Raw genomic sequence first — 23,887 nt, 5'->3', positions numbered from 1 at the left:
CTACCCTTGCCTGTCCGTCCCCCTGCTTCTCATGGAGGCGGGGAAAAGAAAAGACAGCAGCCATTTCCAAAGAAGCATTTATTGGCATGCAGGGTCCATGCTAGAGGCTCCTTATTTCCAGGGCCAGGCCGGCAAGACAGAGCCCATTGCTTAGGACGCAGCCCAGATTGCAAAGAGAGGACAGGCCATGGTAGCGGAAGAAATTCTGGCGGAGAGCACTGTACTTGGGGTCCTTCTCTCGCAGCTGGCGGTAGGGATCAGGGCCCTGGTGGCTGCCTGGTACCTCCCCACCCAGGCCCCGCTCCTTCTCCACAGTTTGCAGGGCCCACATGGCAGCTGTGGTGCGGGGCTCCAGCCAGCGGGCGTTGACAGTGGCCAGCGTAAGGCTCAGGAACAGCAGGTAAAGCTGGCAGGGACAGCAGAGGAGAAGGTAAGCCATGCCTGGGAGGCCAGAGGGGCCCTAAGGAGGGCCCTTCTCAACAGCACAGGGCTGGGGGTGGGGACAGCACTGGATCAAAAGCCTGCCTCCCTGTCTTTCCTTGAACCCAGACTGAGGGCCCCAAAGCAGAGCTCCAGCTCTCCTACTCTGAAACTGGCAGCTCTGAAGGAAAGGCTCCATCCCCACCTCCTCCACCCCCTGCAAAACCTCCCGAGCCTCCTCTCCTCTGATACTGAGACTGGAAGTCCCCAGGGTAGGATCTCTTGCCTCAATGGCCACAGCCCAGACCCCAGAAGCTGACACTGGACCCACAGAGAGTGAATAAAAAGTCTTTGAGTGGCTGGGCATGGTGGCTCAATGCCTATAGTCCCAGCACTTTGGGAGGCTGAGGTGGGTGGATCACTTGAGGTCAGGAGTCTGAGACCAGCCTGGCTAACATGGCAAAACCCTGTCTCTACTAAAATTACAAAAATTAGTTGGGCGTGGTGGCACCTGCCTCTAATCCCAGCTACTCAGGAGGCTGAGGTACGAGAATTGCTTGAACCCAGGAGGCGGAGGTTGCAGTGAGCCAAGATCACACCACTGCACTCCAGCTTGAGAGACAGAGCAAGACCCTGTCACAAACAAGTCAAAAAAACCCCAAAAAGTATGTGAAGGCAGGCATAGTGGCTCATGCCCATAATCTGTAATCCTGGTGCTTTCGGAGATAAAGGTGGAAGCATAACTTGAGGCCAGGAGTTCAAGACCAACCTGAACAACACAGCAAGACTCTCATCTCTATTTTCATAATTAAGAAAAATATTTTTGCCATTCTCACGTTGCTATAACCCCATCTTTATTTTTTTAAATCTTTGAATACCTTCTGAGCCTGTTTCATTAAAATAATTAAAAGAAAGAAAAAAACAGTCTGTGAAGTTCTAGTTACCTATAATTCCCCTACTGTCTCTATGAGATTATTCTTGAAAAACCTATCAGGTCTCACTTGCCCACATCTGTGGAACATAATGCGGGCAGGGGAAGGCTAGAGTCGAGAAATCTGAGATGCAGAGATGGTTTCTTGCCTTGTGGCCAGAAAAATGTGTGGAAGCGGGTAGGAAACCGTAAATTCCCAGTCGGGCTGGTTTTTAAACAATAAGCTGGGGTTAATATCCTAGCTTAGCTGAGTCACCACCGATTGGCAGCAGGCCCTGCCAGCAGGAAGAGAGGGAACAGCAGCTAGTAGAGAGATGCTGAGGGGGCAGACAGGGCTAATAGGGACTGTTGTACAGGCTGTGCACTGCTCAAAGGTATCAAGAGCCCAGCTTTGTATCCACCAGGAAGAAGGGGCACTTTTTTTTTTTCTGGAAAAGGTGTAGCCATAGGTGCTCACTGGGGTCTTGAGAACAAGTCTCCAGAGGGTAGTGGCGTTCAAGCCCACGTACCTGGCTGGCCTCCCAGAATGTGAGCTGAGCCCAGGCGTGCTGTGGAGCCAAGATGCAGAGATTGATGAAGGCACAGCCCATGGAGATGTGGAAGTAGAAAGGGAAGAGTTTGCTCTGCACTAGGCCGAAGGTATGTCGGGGAAGGCCTCGGAAAAGCAGGAAGCCTGCAGGATATGGGGGCCATAGGGATGTTAGGGCACCTCCAGATTCCCCTCTTATTTCCATCCCCACTCCAGGTACCCATGATGTCCAAGCTGAAGGTCCCTACCTGAGACGAAGGTCACCCACATTTGCATGCCCCAGGCACCTGACAAGACCAGTAGATGGACCATCTTAATCAGGCCTCCCAGGTTCCCGCCTTCCTCCATCTTGCAGCCCTGGGAAGGAGGCACCGGGTGGCTCAGAACTTTACCTTTGCCTCGTGCGTGGCCTTCAGACCCTGTGAGCCCGCTCAGGGACAGGGTAAAGGCCAATCCATCAGAGATTCTGGCAAAGCAGCCCCGGAATGAGAGTGAGAAAGGCCCAAAGCAGTCAGGGCCCAAAGGCAACCCTCGACCCCATCTCTCCAAATGTCAGCGCTCAAGATCTCAGGCTGTCTGGACCTCAATCTCCATGCCACTTCAGAGTCCCCCAAATTTCAGCCCCAGCAGCTCCAGCTTATAACCCTAGGTTTTCAGAGACCACCCCACTAACTCCCAAATATCACCGCAGGGATCCAGGTCCGACAGCCAAGACCACCCCTTTCATAACACAATCCGAGATGTAAGGTCAAGCTCCCCAAAGCCCCCGAGAAAACCCCAAATCTCATCCCGAAGACACCAATCCCACCGTTAGGAAAAGGGACCTCAAACCACAGGGCCCGGATTCCGAGAACAGAGGCGCCGGGGCTAAACGGGCTGAATTCGCTACCTCACTCCACCGCCCCCGGGTGGACAGTGACCCCTCCTCCACCGTGTCCCCTGGTGGGTTTCCCCCAACCAAGAATTCGTCCCGCCTCCCAGCTGAGCCCGAAACCAATCGGATCGTAAATCTGCAGCTTTCTGTCCCGCCCTCTTGGGGACTAACTAATCGATTGGTAGAAACTCACCTGGGATCCCGCCCCCTCCACGGGCTTTTATCCAATTACACCACGGCTACTAAGCGTGAAGGCGCCAATGAGGCCTTTGGCTACTCCGGCAGGGGCGGAACTAAAATGCCGGCCACACCCCTCTCTGTGACTACTTCAGCCTTTGAGCTTTTTAATGCGATGGTGTCCCCGCGGGATCAAATTTCAGCATCACAGCTGAGGCCTGGCTTCGCGGTCCCTGACGGGAGATCATGAACAGGTGGTATGTGGTAGGTGGGCGTCTATAGCCGGGAGGGTGCGGAATTCACAATTCAGGGGGCGGGGCCAAGTTGATGACCCCGCCCCTTTCCCTAAATAATTTTCCCTAGAGGGACGCGGAAGCAAAACCGGGGTGGGCGGGGAGAGAGGAGACACGATTGGGGACCTGAGCTGGTTCTCAAATGCCTCTCCTTTTCGCCTCCAAGCCTCCCAGGCTTCCTACGGTCCCTAAGTCTCAGGTTCTCAGCGTGACATTTCAGAGCAAACACAGATTCCCATTACTGTATACCACGCACTGGCATGGATTAATTCATTTAATCACAACAGCCCAGTAAGGTGGATATTATGACATGCCCCCCCCTTTTTTTTTTGAGACGGAGTCTCGCTCTGTCGCCAGGCTGGAGTGCAGTGGCGCGATCTCGGCTCACTGCAACCTCTGCCTCCCGGGTTCAAGCTATTCTCCTGCCTCAGCCTCCCGAATAGCTGGGACTACAGGCATCCGCCAACACGCCCAGATAATTTTTGTATGTTTAGTAGAGACGGGGTTTCACCATGTTGGCCAAGATAGTCTCAATCTCTTGACCTCGTGATCTGCCCGCCGCAGCCTCCCAAAGTGCTGGGATTACAGGCGTGAGCCACTGCGCAGGGCCCCAACATCCCGTTTTTATAGTTGCAGACACTGAGGCATGGAGAGGTTCAGGAACGCCACCAGCATTACACAGCTGGAAGGGACAGAGCTAGGATTTGAACCCAGGCCATCTAGCTGTAGAGTTTCCCTGCTTAACCACTATGTTCTGCTGCCCCTGGAAGTGAGGACCTCCCTGAGGCAGTGACTCTTGGAGGGGCAGCTTAGGACATTTCAGGCAGAAGAAAAATGTGTACATCACAGGGTGGGTGTGAAGATCCAGTGAGGGCTTAGGGATGCCCAGCACTCAATTAGGTGCTCATAAAATAGGAGCCTAAAAAAGGATTAAGGAAGATTTTACAGAAGATATGCTGAGTAGTTTTTGTTTGTTCGTTTGTTTGAGACAGAGTTTCGCTCTTGTTGCCCAGGCTGGAGGCAATGGCGTGATCTTGGTTCACTGCAACCTCTGCCTCCTGTGTTCAAGTGATTCTCCTGCCTCAGCCTCCCAAGTAGCTGGGATTACAGGCGTGTGCCATCACGCCTGGCTAATTTTGTACTTTTAGTAGAGATGGGGTTTCACCATGTTGGTCAGGCTGATCTCAAACTTCTGATCTCAGGTGATCCTCCCACCCCGACCTCCCAAAGTGCTGAGATTACAGGCGTGAGCCACCGCACCCAGCCTGAGTAGGGTTTTGAAGGACGTGTAGGAGTCTTCCAGGCAGACTGAATCAGGGAAAGGACACCAGGCAGAAGGCCTGGCATGGGAGACAAAAGAGAAAGTTCTAGAGGATTTGGGGGAACAGGCTGAGTGTGACTCAGGGCAAGGTGCCTTTCACCTAGAAAGTCTCCAGGCAGACCTGCCCCAGTTATCTCCATCTGTGCCATCCCTGACTATACTGGAGGGGGAGGGGAGCTGGATATGAGACCGAGAGCTCGGCTCTTTCCTGTTCCCAGCCTTTTCTAGCATAGGCCTGGGCCCCAATTCAGCTAACATTTATTGAATAGATATGCCCGGCCTCTCTTGCTCACACTCTATGGCTGGCATTTACCTGTGGGGCCAGGTCCAAGCTCCTGGCTTTGCCATCAATGCCTTCCTTGAGCTGCTCTGCCAACCTCCTGCTGCTTCTTCTTGGACCTTGATTGAGCCATCACGAATGTAACAGCATAGAGCATGTGATTCCACACCTCCAAGCATTTGCACATGCTGTTCCCTGCCAGGAAATCCCTTCCTTTAAGCCAGTGTCAATATCCCTGTTTTCTTTGGGTTCTTCTGAGGCCTGATATTTTACTTTGGGGTATTCTGGGTCCTTCTCACTGCCCCGCCCAAACCTTGGGGCTGGGATCATCTTTTTTTTTTTTTTTTTTTTTTTGGAGATCAAGTCTGGTGCTCTGTTACCCAGGCTGAAGCACAGTGGTGTAATCTCGGCTCACTGCAACCTCTGCCTCCTAGGTTCAAGCAATTTTCCTGCCTCAGCCATCCAAGTAGCTGGGATTACAGACACCCACCAGCAAGCCTGGCTAATTTTTGTATTTTTAGTAGAAACAGGGTTTCATCATGTTGGCCAGGTTGGTCTCAAACTCCTGACCTCAAATGATCCTCCCGCCTTAGCCTCATAAAGTGCTGGGATTACAGGTGTGAGCCATCGTGCTTGGCCATACCTGACTTTGGGACGATGTTTCATCCAGCTTTGGCTTCTACCATAACAGAGAAGCCTTGAGTTTAGGGCTGAGACATCTCTGGAATGTCAGGGAGGGTCTGGGGGCAGTGGGGACATGGGGATTTATCTCAAAGCAGCCACTGCTTCCCTACTCACAGCGACCCTCTTTTGGCCGGCCTACCTCGGGACCCTGACTACTCTGTGTCCTGCCTCTACTCACCTCTCTCACCCTCCAGCGTGTGTTTGCCTGCTAACACGAAGTGTGAGAAGTACTGGGGTTCATGGCAGGGGGGCTGCTGTAGGGCTGGGGATGCTGGGAGGGGCTGGGAATGCAAGGAGTGCTCTGCACTGTCCCTCAAGGAAGCCCTCACTCCTAGGCTCTTCCTTGGACATGGCTCTGGAGTGTACAGCTCACTGGTCCAGGACCCCACAGCGGGAGACCTTGGGACGCCCTGCTTCTGGGGACATAGTGAGGAGTGTAGACTGGATGCCAGTGGTGGGCTCGGGGCCTCCACCATATGGGGCTCCCCCCTTCCCCAACCCAGACCTGAAGAAGGAGTGCCGTAATGACCAGGACGTTTTGAAGAGGCATCACAACGTAGCTAAGGTCACCCCCACCTAAGAAACCCCTTCAATGCAGAAAACCACGGCAATCTACCGCTGCGGGGCTTGGGGAAGGGGCTGTAAGGCAGAGGGACTCCCATGAACACACCCACTGTGTGTCTTCAGCACCTAGAACAGTGCCTAGCACTCAGCAGGCCCTCATTAAGCAAGTCTTAAATGAAGGGATGACGGAATGAATGGAAGCAAAGAGTGTTGTTGTGTGTCTTCCATGGGGATTTGGCTGTGAGCGTCTCTCAGCCACACAGCTGCATTTCTGAACATGTGTAGCCCAAGGGGGAGGTGCATGAATATGCGTGGAGTGCAGCTTTGCCTGCACTTGTGGTTTGGGACACCCAGAACTGAGGAGATCCAACTCTTGTCCAGCCCTCCAAACTGGGTTGGGGTGAACAAGGAGGCAGCTCAGGGGCAAATTTCTACTCTGCTCTTGTTTCTCTTCCTTAGAAGCCCTTGGAGACCAGCTCTTCCAAAGTCAAAGGTGAGAAAGCTCCTTCCGAATGAGACTGTGTAGGGAAGACCTGCTGGTTCTTAGCTCTACCCTCTGCCCCAGCAACAGGTGACCCTCTGCCAAGGTCACCCATTCACTCCTGCCCAAGGATCACAGGGCTGCTGTTCTAAATCTTACCCACTGTCCCTACTGCTACTCTGAGCCTCTGCTGACCTCTGCCCTGCCCTTGCCCCAGACCCCACCCCTCCCAGTGCTGGCTCACCACCCTCTCCTCTGCCCACAGCCAAAACCATTGTGATGATTCCTGACTCCCAGAAGCTCCTGCGATGTGAACTTGAGTCACTCAAGAGCCAGCTACAGGCCCAGACCAAGGTGAACCACCTTGGCCCTGTTGCCAGCAACCTCTGTTTCTCCTTGCCCTCCCCTCCTTCCTGTCACCCCAAGGTTGACCTCTTTCCCCCAGGCTTTTGAGTTCCTGAACCACTCAGTGACCATGTTGGAGAAGGAGAGCTGCTTGCAGCAAATCAAGATTCAGCAGCTTGAAGGTTAGGACTGGCCAGAGATAAGGTCAAGCAAGGCCAGGCACGGTGGCTCATGCTGGTAATCCCAGCATCTGGCCGGGCGTGGTGGCTCACACCTGTAATCCCAGCACTTTGGGAGGCCGAGGTGGGTGGATCACAAGGTCAGGAGTTCAAGACCAGCCTGGCCAATATGGTGAAGCCCCATCTCTACTAAAAATACCAAAATTAGCTGGGCATGGTGGTGCGCTCCTGTAATCCCATCTACCAGGAGGCTGAGGCAGGAGAATTGATTGAACCAGGACCTGGGAGGTGGAGGTTGCAGTGAACTGAGATTGTGCCACTGCACTCCAGCCTGGGTTACCAAACTCCATCTCAAAAGAAAAAAAAAAACCAGCATTTTGGGAGGCCGAAGAGGGTGGATCACTTGAGGTCAGGAGATCGAGACCAGCCTCGGCACAACATGGTGAAACCCCATCTCTACTAAAAAAAAAAAAAAAAAAAAAAAACCAGGCTCAGAGGCTCATGCCTGTAATCTCAGCACATTGGGAGGCCAAGGCAGGTGGATCACCTGAGGTCAGGAGATTGAGACCAGCCTGACCAACATGGTGAAACCCCATCTCTACTAAAAATACAAACATTAGCTGGGCATGGTGGTGTGCGCCTGTAGTCCCAGCTACTCAGGAGGCTGAGAAAAGAGAATTGCTTGAACCCAGGAGGCAGGAGTTGCAGTGAGCTGAGATCACACTACTGCACTCCAGCCTGGACAACAAAGTGAGACTCTGTCTCAAGAAAAAAAAAAAAAAAAAAAATCAGGCTGGAAGCTGGTCCTGTTGGGATCAGCTGGGCCAGGCCAGGGTGAGAGAAATCGGGAGAGTCTGGGTTCTGGGCCAAGATTAGGACAAGCCGGGTTCAGGGTGGATCAGGGCTCAGTCAAGGTCCCACACTCTCTACAGACGTGCTGAGCCCCACAGGCCACCAGGGAGAGAAGGAGGGGCACAAGTCGGGCCCCTCTTTGGAGCAGGGCCAGCAGGAGCTTTATGGGGCCCTGGCCCAAGGCCTGCAGGGGCTGGAGAAGACCCTGCGTGACAGTGAGGAGGTGCAGCGCGCCCGCACCACTCGCTGCCTGCAGCTGCTGGCCCAGGAGATCCACGACAGGTGAGTGATGGTGGGAGGGCAGGAGGGAGTCCCCGGAAGGTAAGGGAGGTCAGGAACTGGGGAACCGAGGCAGGATCAGGGAAATGGCAGAGGCCTGGGTGAGGAAGACTGGGGGATAATGGAAAGCCTGAGGGACAACAAGCGGGAATGAGGCCTGGTGCGGTGACTCATGGCTGTAATCCCAGCACTTTGGAAGGCCAAGATGGGTGGGTCACCTGAGACCAGCCTGGCCAACATGGTGAAAGCCCATCTCTACTAAAAATACAAAAATTAGTCGGGTATGGTGGCCGGTGCCTGTAATCCCAGCTACCTCAAAAAAAAATAAATAAAAGAGGAGAGGATGAGAGGCTCAGGGGAGACAGGTGGCTGGTGGGGGTTGGGGAACGGGAGACTGAGAGGCCAGAAGGCAGGGAAGACAGAAAGCTGGAGATGGGATGAGAAAGGAGGCCAGGGGATCAGAAAGGGGAGGTGGCAGGGAAGGCTGAGAGGACAGGAGGCTGGGAGTGTAGAAAGTCGGGGGACAGGAGGTGGGGAGGTGGAGGCCAGGTGATAGGAGGCTGAGTGGGTTGGGAGAGGCTGAAAGAATGGGAGGCTGGGGATCAGAAGGAAAGGATGGGGATGAGGGTAGAGGGGCTGTAGAAAGGGGGGAAATGGACAGGGAGGTGTGGGGAGGGTACAGACTTGGGGGGATGGGCGGTCAGGGTCCAGGCAGCGAGTGTAGGTCTAGGCTGCACTGTCCCCTCAGCAAGAAGTTCCTGTGGGAGGAGCTGGAACTGGTTCGGGAAGAGGTGACCTGCATCTATCAGAAGCTCCGTGAGTGCCTGGAGCCACAGCCAGGGGCGGGGGAGGGGGGGTCCTTCATTAGCCCCTGTTCCCTTGAGCTCCCTCCCTCCACAGAGGCCCAGGAGGATGAGATCTCAGAGAACCTGGTGAACATTCAGAAAATGCAGAAAACGCAGGTGAAATGCCGCAAAGTGAGTGGAGGAGATGGGGACCCTGGGGAGGAATGGGAGAGGGAGGGATGGGGATTTTGGTCAGCCTCTGCCATCAGATTGAAGACTGGGTTCAAATCTGAGCTCTGCCCCTCACTGCTGTGTTACTGTGGGGCAAGTCACTCAACCTCTCTGAGCCTCAGTTTCCTCATCTGTATAACGGGTGTAATAATAACTCATCCTGGCCGATGCCTATAATCCCAGGACTTTGGGAGGCCAAGGTGGGCGGATCACCTGAGGTCAGGAGTTCGAGACCAGCCTGGCCAACATGGTGAAACCCCGTCTCTACTAAAAATACAAAAATTAGCCAGGTGTGGTGGCATATGTAATCCCAGCTACTCAGGAACCTGAGGCTGGAGAATTGCTTGAACCCAGGAGGCAGAAGTTGCAGTGAGCCGAGATTGCCCCATTGCACTCCAGCCTGGGTGACAGGAGTGAAACTCCATATCAAAAAAAAAAAACCCTCATCCTGTTGAGCACACGGTGGCTTATGCCTGTTATCTCAGCACTTTGGGAGGCTGAGGTGGGTGGACGGCTAGAGCCCAGGAGTTCAAGACCAGCCTGGGCAACATGGTGAAACCCTGTCTCTACCAAAAAAAAAAACAAAAAAAAAACTAGCTGAGTGTGTTGGCATGTGCCTGTAGACCCAGCTACTCAGAAGGCTGAGATGGGGCGATCACTTGAGCCTGGGAGGTTGAGGCTGCAGTGAGCCCTGACAGCACCACTGCACTCCAGCCTGGGTGACAGAGTGAGACCCTGTCTCAAAAAACAAACAATAACAATAACAAACACTCATCCCTACCTGATCAGGTGTCTGTGCTAGCTGAGAATTAAGCACTTGAATGCAGCCTGGCATATAAGAAGTGCTGTGTAACAGTCACCTTTTACTACTGTCACTATTATTATGATTGCTATTCTCTAATCCCCCCCACCTCAGATCCTGACCAAGATGAAGCAGCAGGGTTATGGGACATCTGCCTGGCCGGAGACTGAGGAGATACTGCAGGGAGCCGGTGGCTGCTGGAAGGATGACCTTCAGAAGGAACTGAGTGACATATGGTGATGCCCAGCCCTCAGTCTGACCCCTGATCCTCGTGTGAACCCCTTTCCCAAATGGGATCTGGCAGTGACTTCCAGAACCTGGAGCCCACTTGAGTCCAGAGCTCCCTCACCCCCTAGGACTCACCCCACCATGACCCCCAACCTTGGTCCTACTGCTGTCCACTCCCTGAGCAGTCTGGAATCTCCCAGAACCCCCAGCTCCTCATCTTCCTGCAGGTCTGCTGTGCATGTGCTGCAGAACTCCATCGACGGCCTCACCATGTCTTTGGGGGCTCATCCCAAGGCCTCAAGCCCCAGGGGTGAGGGAGGCTGAGAATTGTCCAGGGGTGGGAGGTCATTGTCTAGCTTCACTGGGGGGGGGGGGCTGTGTTCAGAGAGCCTACTTGGGAGTGACATCCATCTGCTGGGTGTTATTCTGTAGTCACATTAAGTAATATTCTGGGGTCACATTAAGTAATATTCTGGGGTCACATTAAGGAGTCACTGGAGTTTTCATCCAGGAGTCATTCATGGTCACATTCAGTGTCACTTGGATTTTTTTTTTTTTTTTTTTTGAGGCAGAGTCTCACTCTGTCACCCAGTGGCATGATCTCCGCTCACTGCAACCTCTGCCTCCCAGGTTCAAATGATTCTCCTGCCTCAGCCTCCCGAGTAGCTGGGACTACAGGCATGTACCAGCACACCCCGCTAATTTTTTTGTATTTTTAATAGAGGCCGGGTTTCACCATGTTAGCCAGGATAGTGTCGATCTCCTGACCTCGTGATCTGCCTGCCTCGGCCTCCCAAAGTGCTGGGATTACAGGTGTGAGCCACCGTGCCTGGCCCTGTCACTTGGATCTTATATGAGTCCATGGGGACCCCATGCAGTGGCTCATGCCTATAATCCTAATATTTTGGGAGGCTGAGGTGGGAGGGTTGCTTGAGTGCAGGAGTTTGAGACCAGCCTGAGAAACACAGTGAGACCCCATCTCTACAAAAAATTTAAAAATTAACTGGGTGATGGTGCACGCCTGCAGTCTTAGCTACTCAGGAGGCTGAGGCAGGAGGATCTCTTGAGCCTGGGAGGTTGAGGCTGCAGTGAGCCCTGATCGTTCCACTGTACTCCAGCCTGGGCAACAGAGCGAGACCTCATCTCACAAAAAAAGGTGTCAGTCAGGTGAAATTCAAGGGTCATTGGAGTCATAATTTGGTGTCACATTGAATCACATTCAAGGGACTTGGGGGTCGTGGTTTAAGGATCAGTGAGGTATACTATGAAGGGACACAGGGCGGCATATATTTGGAGGTTACTTCAGGGTCCTATTCAGGGTACCTGTCCCTCCTGCAGGCCACAGGGGGCACCGGTACCTGAGCCGTCCACTCCCCTCCTGGGACTCTGACTCTGACTCTGATGAGGACCTCTCTCAGCCACCTTTCAGCAAGAGCCGTCGTTCCTTCCCACACGGTGCCGATTCTTCCCACCCCCCACCCACCCATTCCCCTCCTGACCAGCCCTGGACTCCCAGTCTAGACCCTTGGGACAGGCCCAGATCCCGATCTGGACATTCGGTCCCTGCCCTGCAGCCCCAGAGTCCCCCGGACCTGGTCAGGCCCTGACCCACTCTCTGTCTCCACAGCTTGAGCAGCCGGGACTGCTCTCCCTGAAGACCCCTCCAGAGAGAAAATAAACTAGCCGAGACCCTCTTCTCGCCCTGGACTGTTAGTCCTGCTGCTTCCTGTGCTAGGAATCCCCCTGCCCTCCCAATTTACTCTTCAGTGTTGCGGGGGCGGCGTGTAGAGACCCCAGAGGTCTTTTGGGATGTGTGGGCTTGGAATCAGGGGACATGGTGAAGCCAGATTTAATACATGACAAGGCAAGAAGTCATTCTGTCCAGATACGAGGGGCCAGACGGACTTCCACGCTGGCCATAGAGCCTTCCTTTCTAGGGGTCCCTAGTGAATGGGGAAACTGAGGCCCAGAGAGCAAGGGGCACGGACATGCTCTGAAGCCCCTCCCTCTAGTACCCTTGGAGCCCTCTCCAACCCCAGGGTCTTCCTTCTTTACATCCATTCTTGCTTCCTTCCTACAATTGATGCTAACACGCCCCGCCCCCAAGAGCAAGGAGGCCCCGCCCCACCCCGCTAATGAGGCCCCGCCTCACGGGGGGCTATGCAAAGGAGGCGCCCGGAGGCCCCGCCCCTCCCTCCGCCTCGGAGTCTGCGCGGCGCTGCCCGGCCCGGCCGACCTCATCTCGGTCTCGGCGCCTGCCAGCCGGGCCGGCAGTCTGTCCGTCTCGCCGCGCCGGGGCCATCTAGGCGGAGCGGGGTCTTAGGCGACTGCGGCCTCGACGCGGTGAGGAGAGGGGCTGGGGGCGCCCCTCATCCCCTCTGGTGGGCTTCCCACCCCCGGCCTCGTTCCCCGGTTCCTGAGGGTCGGGTGCCTCCGGGTCCAGCGCGGGGAGGGGCGGGGGAGGGGAGGCGGCGAGGGCGGGGGAGGGGACGGAGCTGGGGGAGGAGACCCCGGGCGGAGGAGCCCAGCGCCGGTGGTGAGGGTGGCCGTGGGTAACTGTGATTGTGTGGTTGTCATTGTGTGTCTGTGTGTGGTTGTGTAACTGACATCGTGTGGCTGCACGACCAGGATTGTGCGGCTTCGGGAGGTCCGCGGGTGTGTGTCACTGTCATTGTGCTGCTGTCGTTGTGGGTGTCACTCGGATGGTATGTGTGTGGCTGTGCTGTGGCTGCCATTGGCCCCCCGTGTAGCTGCTGTCTCTGTGTGTGACTGTCTTGGCATCTGTGTGGTTGTGTGCAATGACAGTAAGGCTGTCATTGTGTGGCTACTGCTCTGTGCTTATTCTGATGGTGTGTGTGTCTGTGTGTGTGTGTCTATGGTTGTGCGCCGTGCGCCTTTCTTGTGTGGCGCTGTGAGTCTGTGCCATGGTCCGTGGCCATGTGGCTATGGTTGTGGATGGCACCGTGTCTCTCCCCTATGACTGTCGGTGTGAATAAGAGACTGTTAGTGTGTGTGTGGCTGTCACTGAGTGCCTTGTAATTGGGGGTGTGACGCTGTGATAGGTTCTGTGACCCCCATTGTGTGCGGTGACTCTTTCTTTGCTGTGACTCTTAAATGTGTTGCAGGCCTGTGTGTCCCTAACTGTGGCGGGGTGAGGGCTTGTGTGGGACTGTGATGTGTGTAGGGTCTCCTGATGTGTTTCCCTCTGTTTGGCCTGGGGTGGGGGGTGGGGACTTGTTTGATCTTTTGGGTGTCTTTGACAGGCTGTGTGCCCACTGTGAGTATGCAGTGACGTTTGTTGTGTGTGTTGGACACCTGTCTGAACGAGCGGCCCCGTCTTGTTCACTGCAAAGTGGCGTCCAGCACATTGCCTGGAAGTTGGCTAGTGCCCAGTCTTTACCATGGGATGGATGAACGCTGTGTGTGTGTGGGGGGGAGGTGGGGGTAGGATGGAGGCTGTGGCTGGGTTGTGCTTCCTCGGGGTGCCAGCATGGGTGACTCTGGGTTTCTAGGACTTCTGGCAACCATCACCCCATATCACACTACAGAATGAGTGTCGTGGTTGGGGCGCTGGACCCAGAGTGCCTACCCTCACCTGCCTGGGCCTCAGTTTCCACATCTGCACAATGGGGGTGACCATCCCTGTCCTGCTGGCCACCAGGAGCAGCTGTGAGTCTGCGGGTGTGGATGCAGCCTGGGGGAAGCCATAGGGCGCTTTCACAGGTGAGAATGGGTGTAAGCAGGTGTGACTGTGTTGAGCCCTGAAGCGCTGGGGACTGGGGGTAGCCTTGGGGGAGGGAAGAAGAGAACTGAGAGGCAGACCGGCTGGGAAGAGGGGGAAGGAAGGAGAAGCAGTTGGCAGAGAAGGAGGGCTTGGCTATCAGCCCAATCAGACACCAACACCACAGCCCATGGGGACAGAGAGAGGAGCCCCTGTGGAGCCATGGAGGAAAGGACTCAGGGGAAGGGCCTGGCAGGGATGGGGGCCCCTTGGGAAAGAGGATGGGGTTCCCTAAAAATTAGTGGGGACTCTTTTTTTTTTTTTTTTTTTTAAGAGACAGAGTCTCACTCTGTTGCCCAGGCTGGAGTGCAGTGGCACAATCTTGGCTCACTGCAACCTCTGCCTCCTGGGCGCAAATGATTCTCCTTCCTCAGCCTCCCAAGGAGCTGCGATTACAGGTGCCTGCCACCAAGCCTGGCTAATTTTGTATTTGTAGTAGAGAGGGGGTTTCACCATGTTGGCCAGGCTGGTCTTAAACTCCTGACCTCAGGTAATCCACCTGCCTGGGTCTCCCAAAGTGCTGGGATTACAGGCGTGAGCCATCGTACCTGGCCTTGGGGGCCCTTCTAAATGCCATGTGGGAGGGGTTCCCATGAGGCTGGAGAGTCTCTTCTCAAGGACCATCTCCTAAAAGCCACTGGCCCAGAGTCTCCCTTGTCAGCTGTAGAAGAAGGGGACCCTTATAGAATCTCCAGAATCTCAGGGAGTGTTTTCAAGGGAGGTGGGTGTCCCCAATAGGGTTGGGACCAACAGGGTGGGACCTGGATTGCAGAGGCATGGCCAGAAGGCTCAAGGGGTGGAGTCAGGGCTTCCCCTGGACCCATCTTCAGGGGCAGGGGTGTGGCCAAAGGACTCAGGGATAGGGCCAGAGTCCCAGTGACCTGAGCCTTCCCCTAGGCACAGCCCTGGGACTTCCACTGCCTCCTCACTCTGCAGGCCTGGCCTTCACCATGGCGGGAGGGAGACCGCATCTGAAGAGGAGTTTCTCCATCATCCCCTGCTTTGTCTTCGTGGAGGTGAGGACCTCCATTCCTCTCCCAGAGAGGGTGTGCCTATCTCTGTCTCTGTCCAACCTCTGTCTTCCTATCTGTACCCACTTTCCATCTCTGGGATCTCCCTTGCGGTCCCCTTTCTCTTGAGAAGTGATCATGAGCCTGGATTCAGAAGTGCCACTCCCCAGGGTCCAATCCTCCTCTGCCCTATCGACACTGCAGGATGCTGGACACCGCAGGTACCCTCCTGAGCCTCAGTTTCCTCATTCATAAAATGGGCATCACCAGCATCCCATCTCCTAGGGCTTTTTTTTTTTTTTCTGAGATAGGCTCTCACTCTGTCACCCAGGCTGGGGTGCACTGGCATAATCTTGGCTTACTACAACCTCTGCCTCCCAAGTTCAAGCAATTCTCCCACCTTAGACTCCTGAGTAGCTGAGACTATAGGTGTGCACCACCACGCCTGGCTAATTTTGTAGTTTTTGGTAGAGATGGGATTTCAACATGTTGGCCAGGATGGTCTAGAACTCCTGGCCTCAAGTGATGCTCCCACCTCAGCCTCCCAAAGTGCTGGGATTACAGGTGTGAGCCACCGCACTCGGGCTCCTAGGGCTATTGGAAAGGTAAAATGTATTAATTCATGGACAAGGCTTGGTATGACCCTCCGGCCCACAGTTAGGGTTAGACCTGTGGTAGCTGCTAGTAGTCCTACTAACCTCTGATTTCCTTCCTTGTGGGAGAGTCTCTCCACCACCTGCTGTCTGTCTCTCATCTGAGCCTTGGCCCTATTCTCTCTCCCCATGCCCATCTCTTCTCTCCCTCTCTGTACAATTCCCTTCTCTTCTCCTTTCCCTTCTCTCTTCTCTTGCTCTTTTTCTCCTCTTCTTTCCTCACTTCCTTTCTCTCTGTTTCTTCCTTTCTTTTGAGACAGAGTCACTCTTACGTCCAAGCTGGAGTCAGTGGCATGATCTCACTGCAACCTCTGCCTCCTAGGTTCAAGTGATTCTCCTGCCTCAGCCTCCCGAGTAGCTGGGATTACAGGCATCTACCACCATGCCTGGCTAATTGTTGTATCTTTAGTAGAAACAGGGTTTTGCCATATTGGCCAGCTGGTCTCAAACTCCTGACCTCAGGTGATCCACCTGCCTCAACCTCCCAAAGTCCGGGGATTATAGGCGTGAGCCACCTATTTCTTTATTTTCTTTCTTTCTGTCTTTCTTCATTCCTTTTTCTTTCTTTCTTTTTTCTGAGACAGGGTCCCCCTCTGTCACCCAGGCTGGAGTGCAGTGGTGCCATTATGTTTCACTGCAGCCTTAACCTTCTGGGCTGAAGCAGTCTTCCTTCCTCAGCGTCTCAACTAGTTGGGACTATAGATGTGCAGAGATGAGGTCACGCTATGTTGCCCAGGCTGATCTCAAACTCCTGAGCTCAAGCGATCCTCCCGCCTCAGCCTCCCAAAGTGCTGGGATTACAGGCACGAGCTGCTGCACATGGCCTGTCTCTGTTTCTGCCTCCTCCTCTTTCCGTTTCTCCTAAGCCCTGACCGTTCTCTTACCTCCTTTCCCCAACTCTTTCAGTCTCTCTCCCCCTTGTCTCCATCTCTCTCTGTCTTCCACCTTCTGTGTCTAACCCAGGTCTCTCCATCTTCGTATCTCTGCCTCTGTGTCCTCAGCTGGGGCCCTGACCCTCTCTCTTCTCTCTCTGCTGCCTCTCCCTGCCCTGGCTCGGTGGCAGTCGGTGCTGCTGGGCATTGTGATCCTGCTTGCTTACCGCCTGGAGTTCACGGACACCTTCCCTGTGCACACCCAGGGATTCTTCTGCTATGACAGTACCTATGCCAAGCCCTACCCAGGGCCTGAGGCTGCCAGCCGAGTGCCTCCTGCTCTCATCTACGCACTGGTCACTGCAGGGCCCACCCTCACGGTGAGACAATGACCTCCTAGGAGGCAGGTGGGCCAGGTGAGGGTGGGGGAGGGGATGGGCTGGAAGGCCAGGAAGACTCCACTTTGATCTTGTCCACAGATCCTGCTGGGGGAGCTGGCACGTGCCTATTTCCCCACACCACCTTCAGCCGTCCCAGTCATCGGAGAGAGCACCATCGTGTCTGGGGCCTGCTGCCGTTTCAGCCCCCCACTGCGGAGGCTGGTCCGCTTCCTGGGTGAGAGACACAGCCTGGGGTCAGCCCCATGGTAATGGTGGGAAGTGGGTATAGAAGCAAAGAGTTGTGGGCCTGACAGTCATAATTCCAGGCCAGGTGCAGTGGCTTATGCCTGTAATCTCAGCACTTTGGGAGGCCAAAGCAGGTGATCACCTGAGGTCAGGAGTTCGAGACCAACCTGGCCAACATGGTGAAATCCTGTCTCTAATAAAAACACAAAAAATTAGCTGCACATGGTGGCGGGCGCCTGTAATCCTTGAACCTGGGAGGTGGAAGCTGCAGTGAGCCAAGATCGCGCCATTGTACTTTAACCTGGGCAACAAGAGCAAAACTCTACCTCAAAAAAGAAAAGAAAAGAAAAAAAAAATTCCAGGGAAAAGCTGGGCATGGGGGCACATGCCTGTAGTCCCGGCTACTTGGGAGGCTGAGATGCAGACTCAGTTGCTTGGGGTCCCAGTTACTTGGGAGACTGAGCAAGACCCCACCTGTTAAAAAAAAAAGGAATTCCAGGGGGAAGGAAGAGGACCTAGAATTGCCGTGATGGAGATGTCAGGAAGCCATGAGGGACTTAGGCTCAGGCCAGATGTAGTAGAGGTTCTAGGGACATGGGTGGGGGTGGGGGTGGGGGTGGGGCCCAACCCGACCATGATGGCAACTGTGGGAAGAGGGTCCCAAAATGCCACAAGGAGAGTCTCAGGCACAAAAGAGAGACACAGGCACAGGACAAACACCCTCGGGCCCCTGGGTAGGGAGATGAGACTCTGACTCCTTTAAATGGGGTCCCAAACACAAGTGGTGGCTGCGGGAAAGGGGGAGGGGCAGAGCTTACCCATAATTGTGGTCCCAGGGGCAGAGGGTGGGAGACCCAGCTCTAACTTCTCAGTGGCCCCAGGAGAGTGATGAACTCAGTAGTAGCCAGTTTAGGGGCAGGCAGGAAGAGGCCCAGATATGCCATTAGGGTTTTCCCTGGCCGTCCCGGGCACGGGCTGGATCCTGATGTAATGGTGTTGGCGGGGAGGTCCAAGCCCAGCTATAATGGGGCTACAAGGAAAGACCCGCCTCTGACGTAGTTGTAATCATAGAAAGACAGGGGCCAGATAATGAGGGTACCTGGGGGAAGGAGGCCTCAGAGTGCCTTCCTGGTGGTCCTAAAGGAAGGGGGACGTTGGCCCAGCTACGGGGTCCCAAGTGTGCTTTCATGGCAGTTACAGGAAAAGGGAGATAAGAGGTCCAATGGAACCAGTGGGGGCATCAGGGCCCGGCGCATAAACCCTTCCACTATCCCACCCCCAGGAGTCTACTCGTTCGGCCTCTTCACCACAACCATCTTCGCCAACGCTGGGCAGGTGGTGACCGGCAACCCCACGCCGCACTTCCTGTCCGTGTGCCGCCCCAACTACACGGCCCTGGGCTGCCTGCCACCTTCGCCGGATCGCCCAGGTCCCGACCGCTTTGTCACTGACCAGGGTGCCTGTGCTGGCAGCCCCAGCCTCGTGGCCGCTGCTCGCCGCGCCTTCCCCTGCAAGGACGCGGCCCTCTGCGCCTACGCGGTCACCTATACGGCGGTGAGTCTTGGGAGCTTCGGGATCGGAAATGAGGGTGCGGGCTGGATGGCTACCGGGGGCCAGGAAGCCCCCAGGGCAGGAGCCTGTGTTCCTCCACGCCCCCTCGCGGGAGCCGACCTTTTGAAAGCTCTCGCTCCTCCTCCTCCCAGATCTTAGCCACGCCCCCAGCCAGTCTATTGACCCCGCCCCTCTGGTCCCGCCTCCTGAGCCAATAATGAGCTGGTGAGGGAGGCTGTTGGCTTCACCCTATGGGATCGAGACACTGTCCCTGATGTGCAAGACTCGGAAGTCCTAGAGCCTAGCCAGGCCCTCAGGATGCTACAGGCGCTAGATATATTAGCTGGGAGACTAGGTGGATGGGACGGCCCCCTGGAGTCCTTGCCCCTCTCCTGGGGGCCTTGTTCCTGCCCCCTGTAGCTCTGGCCACGCTCCTTGCTTTTGACTGCTCTGGGATTTCTAACTCTGTCCCCTGCTTTTTCCTGGTCACATCCCCTGTTGCTTCATCTGTCATCCGGGTTGATGCTCCCACCCTGTTAGTGGTCCCCTGGCGGTCAGGGGCTCCACCTCCCAGAGCTCCTGTACCTGCCCCCTTAGCCCCGACTCCACCTTCTGGTTCTGTGGCCACGCTCTAACCTAGCAAGCGTCTGTTCCCATCTGTGACCCCGGACCAGGGTCACCTAGGCCCCAGACCTTGTCCTCTGCCCTTGGGAGCTCTGGCCACACCTTCTAGCCCTGCAGGCTACATCCTCAGTCCCTGACCCCCGTCTTTAACGTTTTGGTCACACTTCTGGAAAAGCCCACTGAGGGTCCATGACTCCATCCCTGGAGCCCCTGGCCACACTCTCCAGCCCCCCAACGCTCTGACCATGCACCCTAGCTCAGAAAGGAGCCTCCTCTTGAGTTCGGCGACTTGCCTCCGCTTGTCCCCTGACCAGTCCGGCTCCCCGCAGATGTACGTGACTCTCGTGTTCCGCGTGAAGGGCTCCCGCCTGGTCAAACCCTCGCTCTGCCTGGCCCTGCTGTGCCCGGCCTTCCTGGTGGGCGTGGTCCGTGTAGCCGAGTACCGAAACCACTGGTCGGACGTGCTGGCTGGCTTCCTGACAGGAGCGGCCATCGCCACCTTTTTGGTGAGTCCCCTCCCCAACCTTTCCAGCACAAAAGACCCTCATCAGCTGGGCGCGGTGGCTCACGCCTGTAATCCCAGCACTTTAGGAGGCTGAGGCGGGCAGATCACGAGGTCAGGAGTTCTAGACCAGCCTGGCCAAGATGGTGAAACCCTGTCTCTACTTAAAATACAAAAATTAGCCGGGCGTGGTGGCTCGCGCCTGTAATCCCAGCTACTCAGGAGGCTGAGGCAGAAGAATCGCTTGAACCCGGGAGGCAGAGGTTGCAGTGAGCCGAGATTGCACCACTGCACTCCAGCCTGGGCAACAGAGTGAGACTCTGTCTCAGAAAAAAAAAAAAAGACCTTCATCAGTTCTCTAACCCAAGAGTCAGGAAGACATGATGGAGAAGGGTGTGGATTCTATGTGACCTTGGGCCAGTCCCTTAGCCTGACCCTTCCTGGATAGTCTCATCTGTGAGATGAGATACCAAGATCAAGGCCTTGAATGCAGATTTTAAGAGGGTGCCCAAACACGTAGAAATCAAGATTAATAATATTTTAACAAAACATTTTTAAAAATCAAAGTTAATAAAAAACTATCACAATATACGAATACAAAAATTCTAAATAAAGACTATTCGAAGCTCATGCCGGTAATCCTAGCACTCTGGGAGGCCGATGTGGGTGGATCCCTTGAGGCCAGGAGTTCGAGACCAGCCTGGTCAACCTGGCAAAACCCCATCTCTACTAAAAATACAAAAATTAGCTGGGCATGGTGGTGCATGCCTGTAGTCCCAGCTGCTTGAAAGGCTGAGGCAGAAGAATTGCCTGAACCTGTCGGGGGGAGGTTGCAGTGAGCCAAGATCGTGCCACTTCACTCCAGCCTGGGTGAAAGAGTGAGACTCTGTCTCAAAAAAAAAAAAAAAAAAAAAAAAAAAAAAATAGCCAGGCATCATGGGGCACACCTGTAGTCCCAGCTACTTGGGAGGCAGAGGCAGGAGAATCGATTGAACATGGGAGTTGGAGGTTGCAGTTAGCTGAGATCATGCCATTGTATTCTAGCCTTGGTGACGAAGTGAGACTCTGTCTCCAAAAAGAAAAGAAAGAAAAGAAAAGAAGAAAGAAAGAAAGAAAAAAAGAAAGAAATGAAATCCTGGCCCCGCACAACTTGGTCTCACTTGTTTTACCCTAGTCCGGGCTCTGTGGGATAAATAATGGCACTGACCTCATAGTAAAGTGGAATGAGCAGTGCCTGACACATACTATGCATTAGCTGTTTTTGAAAACCTGAGCCTCAGTTTCCATATCTGAAAAGTGGGGATGGTATTTACATAGCTCCTATGTGACTGGCCCCAGGCCTCAACGCACTCCCCTCCCTCTGTTCCAGGTCACCTGCGTTGTGCACAACTTTCAGAGCCGGCCACCCTCTGGCAGAAGGCTCTCTCCCTGGGAGGACCTGGGCCAAGCCCCCACCATGGACAGCCCCCTCGAAAAGTTAAGTGTGGCCCAGGTAAGGGGGGCCGGGGACTGCTCCCGGCTGGAGAGGGTGCTGGGTGGAGGAGGCCCAAGGAGGCAGGAAGGGAGTCAGGCAAGAGGTGGGGGGGTCTCCGAACCATGAGGAAGTGGAGGGATCGCCCATCTCTATGGAAATGGTCCTGGAGGAACAGCCTCAAAGAATGAAAGGGTACACCCCTGTCTTCTTCCCAAGGGGACACAGTTAATCATGGGAACTGTGGTTGTCTTTTCCATGGGGGTCTTCACCTGATGAGCTCCTTGTGACTGTGGCCGGTAGGGCCCAGGGGGCCACTAGCCCCTTCCCTCTGTCTCTTTGTCTCAGGAACCCGAGGTCTGCAGGCCACATTCGACACCGGCACGGCTCACCCCATCCAGTGAGTATAGGGGAAGTGGGGGGATAAACAGGAGGACTTCCAGGTGGGCAGCCACTGCGATGGAGGTCTCACCTAGGATTTTATACCGCCTCCTAAGTTTTTTGATCCCCTGATCTCTGACTTCTGATCACTAGAGTCGCAGAACTGCGCCCGCCGTGGCCACCTGATCCCCAGCTGTGTGTCCTCCAGGGCCCCAGCCATGTGTTCGTCGCCCCGTGTGCCCCGCCCTCGATTGAGGTCTGAGCCGACGCCCTTGCCCCTGCCCCTACCCCTGCCAGCGCCCACCCCCAGCCAGGGACCCTCGCCTTCCTCCCCTGGACCTGGGGGGCCAGGCGGGGGTGGTGGACGTGGCCGGAAGCTGCTGCTGCCCACGCCCCTGCTGCGGGACCTGTACACCCTGAGTGGACTCTATCCCTCCCCGTTCCACCGGGACAACTTCAGCCCTTACCTGTTTGCCAGCCGTGACCACCTGCTGTGAGGCCCCACCACCCACCCAGAATCTGCCCAGTCCCTTCTTTCCTGCCACGCGTGTGTGTGGGTGTGCCACGTGAGTGCCAAAGTCCCCTGCCCCCCAAGCCAGCCAGACTCGGACATTAGAAGATGGCTGGAAGGACATTTGGGAGACACCTGCCTCTCTGGCCCTCTGGGACATCCCGATGGGGCAGAAATGCAGGGTGGGCCCTTGCCCCTACTATTGTTCTTTTAAGGGCCAAAGCCTGACCCCATTGGCCATTGCCTGGCTAATGAGAACCCCTGGTACTCAGAATTTCAACCAAAAGGAGTTGGCTCCAGCCAGTGGGAGCCTTCCCCTCACTTCTTAGAATCCTTCTGCAAGAGGGCAACTGCAGTCAGTGTTCAGCGACTTGAACAGCCAATAAGAGCACTTGGTTTCCGGAATTTCTAGAGTGGGTGGGCATGATTCCAGTCAATGGGGGACCGCCCGTGTCTGAGCATGTGCAAAGGAGAGGAGGGAGATGAGGTCATTGTTTGTCACTGAGTCTTCTCTCAGAATCAGCGAGCCCAGCTGTAGGGTGGGGGGCAGGTTCCCCCATGGCAGGGTCCTTGGGGTACCCCTTCTCCTCTTAGTCCCTCCCATGTGTGCAGCCTCTCCACCTCTCACCCAGTCCCTCCTAATCCCCTACTTAAGTAGGGCTTGCCCCACTTCAGAGGTTTTGGGGTTCAGGGTGCTGTGTCTCCCCTTGCCCATGCCCAGGTCATCCGAAACCCTTCTGTTATTTATTAGGGCTGTGGGAAGGGTTTTTTCTTTTTTTTCTTGGAACCTGCCCCTGTTCTTCACACTGTCCCCCATGCCTCAGCCTCATTACAGATGTGCCATCATGGGGGGCATGGGTGGAGCAGAGGGGCTCCCTCACCCTGGGCAGGCAAAGGCAGTGGGTAGAGGAGGCACTGCCCCCCTTTCCTGCCCCTCCTCCTCTTTAATAAAGACCTGTTTGTAACAGAAGTTTGGCCACCTGCCTTCCTCCCCCGGGTGGTGGGGGGAGGGTGCGGAGGACTTTCATCGTGGGTCTAGATGTCTGTGGAGCTGGGTGTGGGTGTATTGCTGCAGTGTATCTAAGGACGATTGTGGAGAGGCAGTATGGTTTCATGGGGCTCCAAACTTGGGCTGAAATCCTGGCTCAGCATTCTGGGCTCTGTGGCCTCAGGAAAGTTCATTCACCTCTCTGTGCCCTTGCGTCTTCATCTGTCAAAGGCAAACAGTTGCTCAAGCCACCAAGGCACACAAACCTACGTCAGGAGCTGTTTGTCTCAGGCCAGGGCACAGAGGGCACAGGGAATGGGGTGAGGAGACCTGGGGGTCGTGAGAGGGATGGGGGATGCTGAGGGGCACTTATAACCTCCAAGCCAAGGGCCAGGTGTGGTGGCTCACCACTGTAATTCCAGCACTTGGGAGGCTCAGGTGGGCGGATCACGATGTCAGGAGTTTGAGACCAGCCTGGCCAATGTAATGAAATGAAATCCCATTTCTACTAAGAATGTAAAAATTAGCTGGGTGTGGTGGTGCATGCCTGTAATCCTAGCTACTCAGGAGGCTGAGGCAGGAGAATTGCTTGAACCCGGGAGGCAGAGATTGCAATGAGCCAAGATCAGGCCACTGTACTGCCTGGGCAACAGAGTGAGACT

The 23,887-nt window shown here is 55.2% G+C and overlaps 3 protein-coding genes across 11 annotated transcripts; 2 read left to right on the top strand and 1 right to left on the bottom strand.

The window, feature by feature from the left end:
- Nucleotides 1–61: 61 nt before the first annotated feature.
- TMEM205 (transmembrane protein 205) lies at nt 62–2,880 on the bottom strand. Of its 4 annotated transcripts, none has more exons than XM_032251719.1 (4): nt 2,770–2,880; nt 2,129–2,237; nt 1,861–2,024; nt 62–406 (listed from the first exon to the last, which is right to left on the bottom strand). In XM_032251719.1, exons 2-4 carry the CDS (start codon nt 2,226–2,228, stop codon nt 101–103), a joined length of 570 nt encoding a protein of 189 aa, XP_032107610.1. In that variant the 5' UTR covers nt 2,229–2,237; nt 2,770–2,880; the 3' UTR covers nt 62–100. The 4 variants fall into 4 exon arrangements, with proteins under 4 accessions (XP_032107610.1, XP_032107608.1, XP_032107609.1 ...); XM_032251717.1 differs by having other exon boundaries at nt 2,689–2,856; XM_032251718.1 differs by having other exon boundaries at nt 2,129–2,346; nt 2,689–2,833.
- Nucleotides 2,881–3,064: 184 nt separating this feature from the next.
- Nucleotides 3,065–12,113, top strand: CCDC159 (coiled-coil domain containing 159). 5 transcript variants are annotated; one of them, XM_032251711.1, is made up of 13 exons: nt 3,081–3,195; nt 5,626–5,729; nt 5,845–6,074; nt 6,533–6,566; nt 6,820–6,908; nt 7,000–7,081; nt 8,011–8,212; nt 8,958–9,025; nt 9,110–9,186; nt 10,142–10,263; nt 10,483–10,565; nt 11,594–11,710; nt 11,883–12,113. In XM_032251711.1, the coding sequence occupies exons 1-13, from the start codon at nt 3,191–3,193 to the stop codon at nt 11,885–11,887; spliced, it is 1,218 nt and encodes a 405-aa protein (XP_032107602.1). In that variant the 5' UTR covers nt 3,081–3,190; the 3' UTR covers nt 11,888–12,113. The 5 variants fall into 5 exon arrangements, with proteins under 5 accessions (XP_032107601.1, XP_032107604.1, XP_032107600.1 ...); XM_032251709.1 differs by having other exon boundaries at nt 3,078–3,195; nt 11,594–12,113; XM_032251710.1 differs by lacking the exon at nt 5,626–5,729 and having other exon boundaries at nt 3,065–3,188; nt 11,594–12,113.
- Nucleotides 12,114–12,420: 307 nt separating this feature from the next.
- Nucleotides 12,421–23,207, top strand: PLPPR2 (phospholipid phosphatase related 2). Of its 2 annotated transcripts, none has more exons than XM_032251716.1 (10): nt 12,421–12,598; nt 13,804–13,978; nt 14,973–15,052; nt 16,763–16,951; nt 17,051–17,186; nt 18,480–18,751; nt 19,702–19,878; nt 21,244–21,350; nt 21,694–21,745; nt 21,880–23,207. In XM_032251716.1, exons 3-10 carry the CDS (start codon nt 14,987–14,989, stop codon nt 21,910–21,912), a joined length of 1,032 nt encoding a protein of 343 aa, XP_032107607.1. In that variant the 5' UTR covers nt 12,421–12,598; nt 13,804–13,978; nt 14,973–14,986; the 3' UTR covers nt 21,913–23,207. The 2 variants fall into 2 exon arrangements, with proteins under 2 accessions (XP_032107607.1, XP_032107606.1); XM_032251715.1 differs by having other exon boundaries at nt 21,244–21,366.
- Nucleotides 23,208–23,887: the final 680 nt, after the last annotated feature.

The sequence above is a fragment of the Sapajus apella genome, unplaced genomic scaffold, assembly GCF_009761245.1.
Source record: "Sapajus apella isolate SASKATOON/1434 unplaced genomic scaffold, GSC_monkey_1.0 scaffold77, whole genome shotgun sequence".
NCBI classification, from domain to species: Eukaryota; Metazoa; Chordata; class Mammalia; order Primates; family Cebidae; genus Sapajus; species Sapajus apella.
The sequence above is the reverse complement of the archived record's forward strand: the minus strand, read 5'-3'. Positions and strand labels throughout refer to the sequence as shown.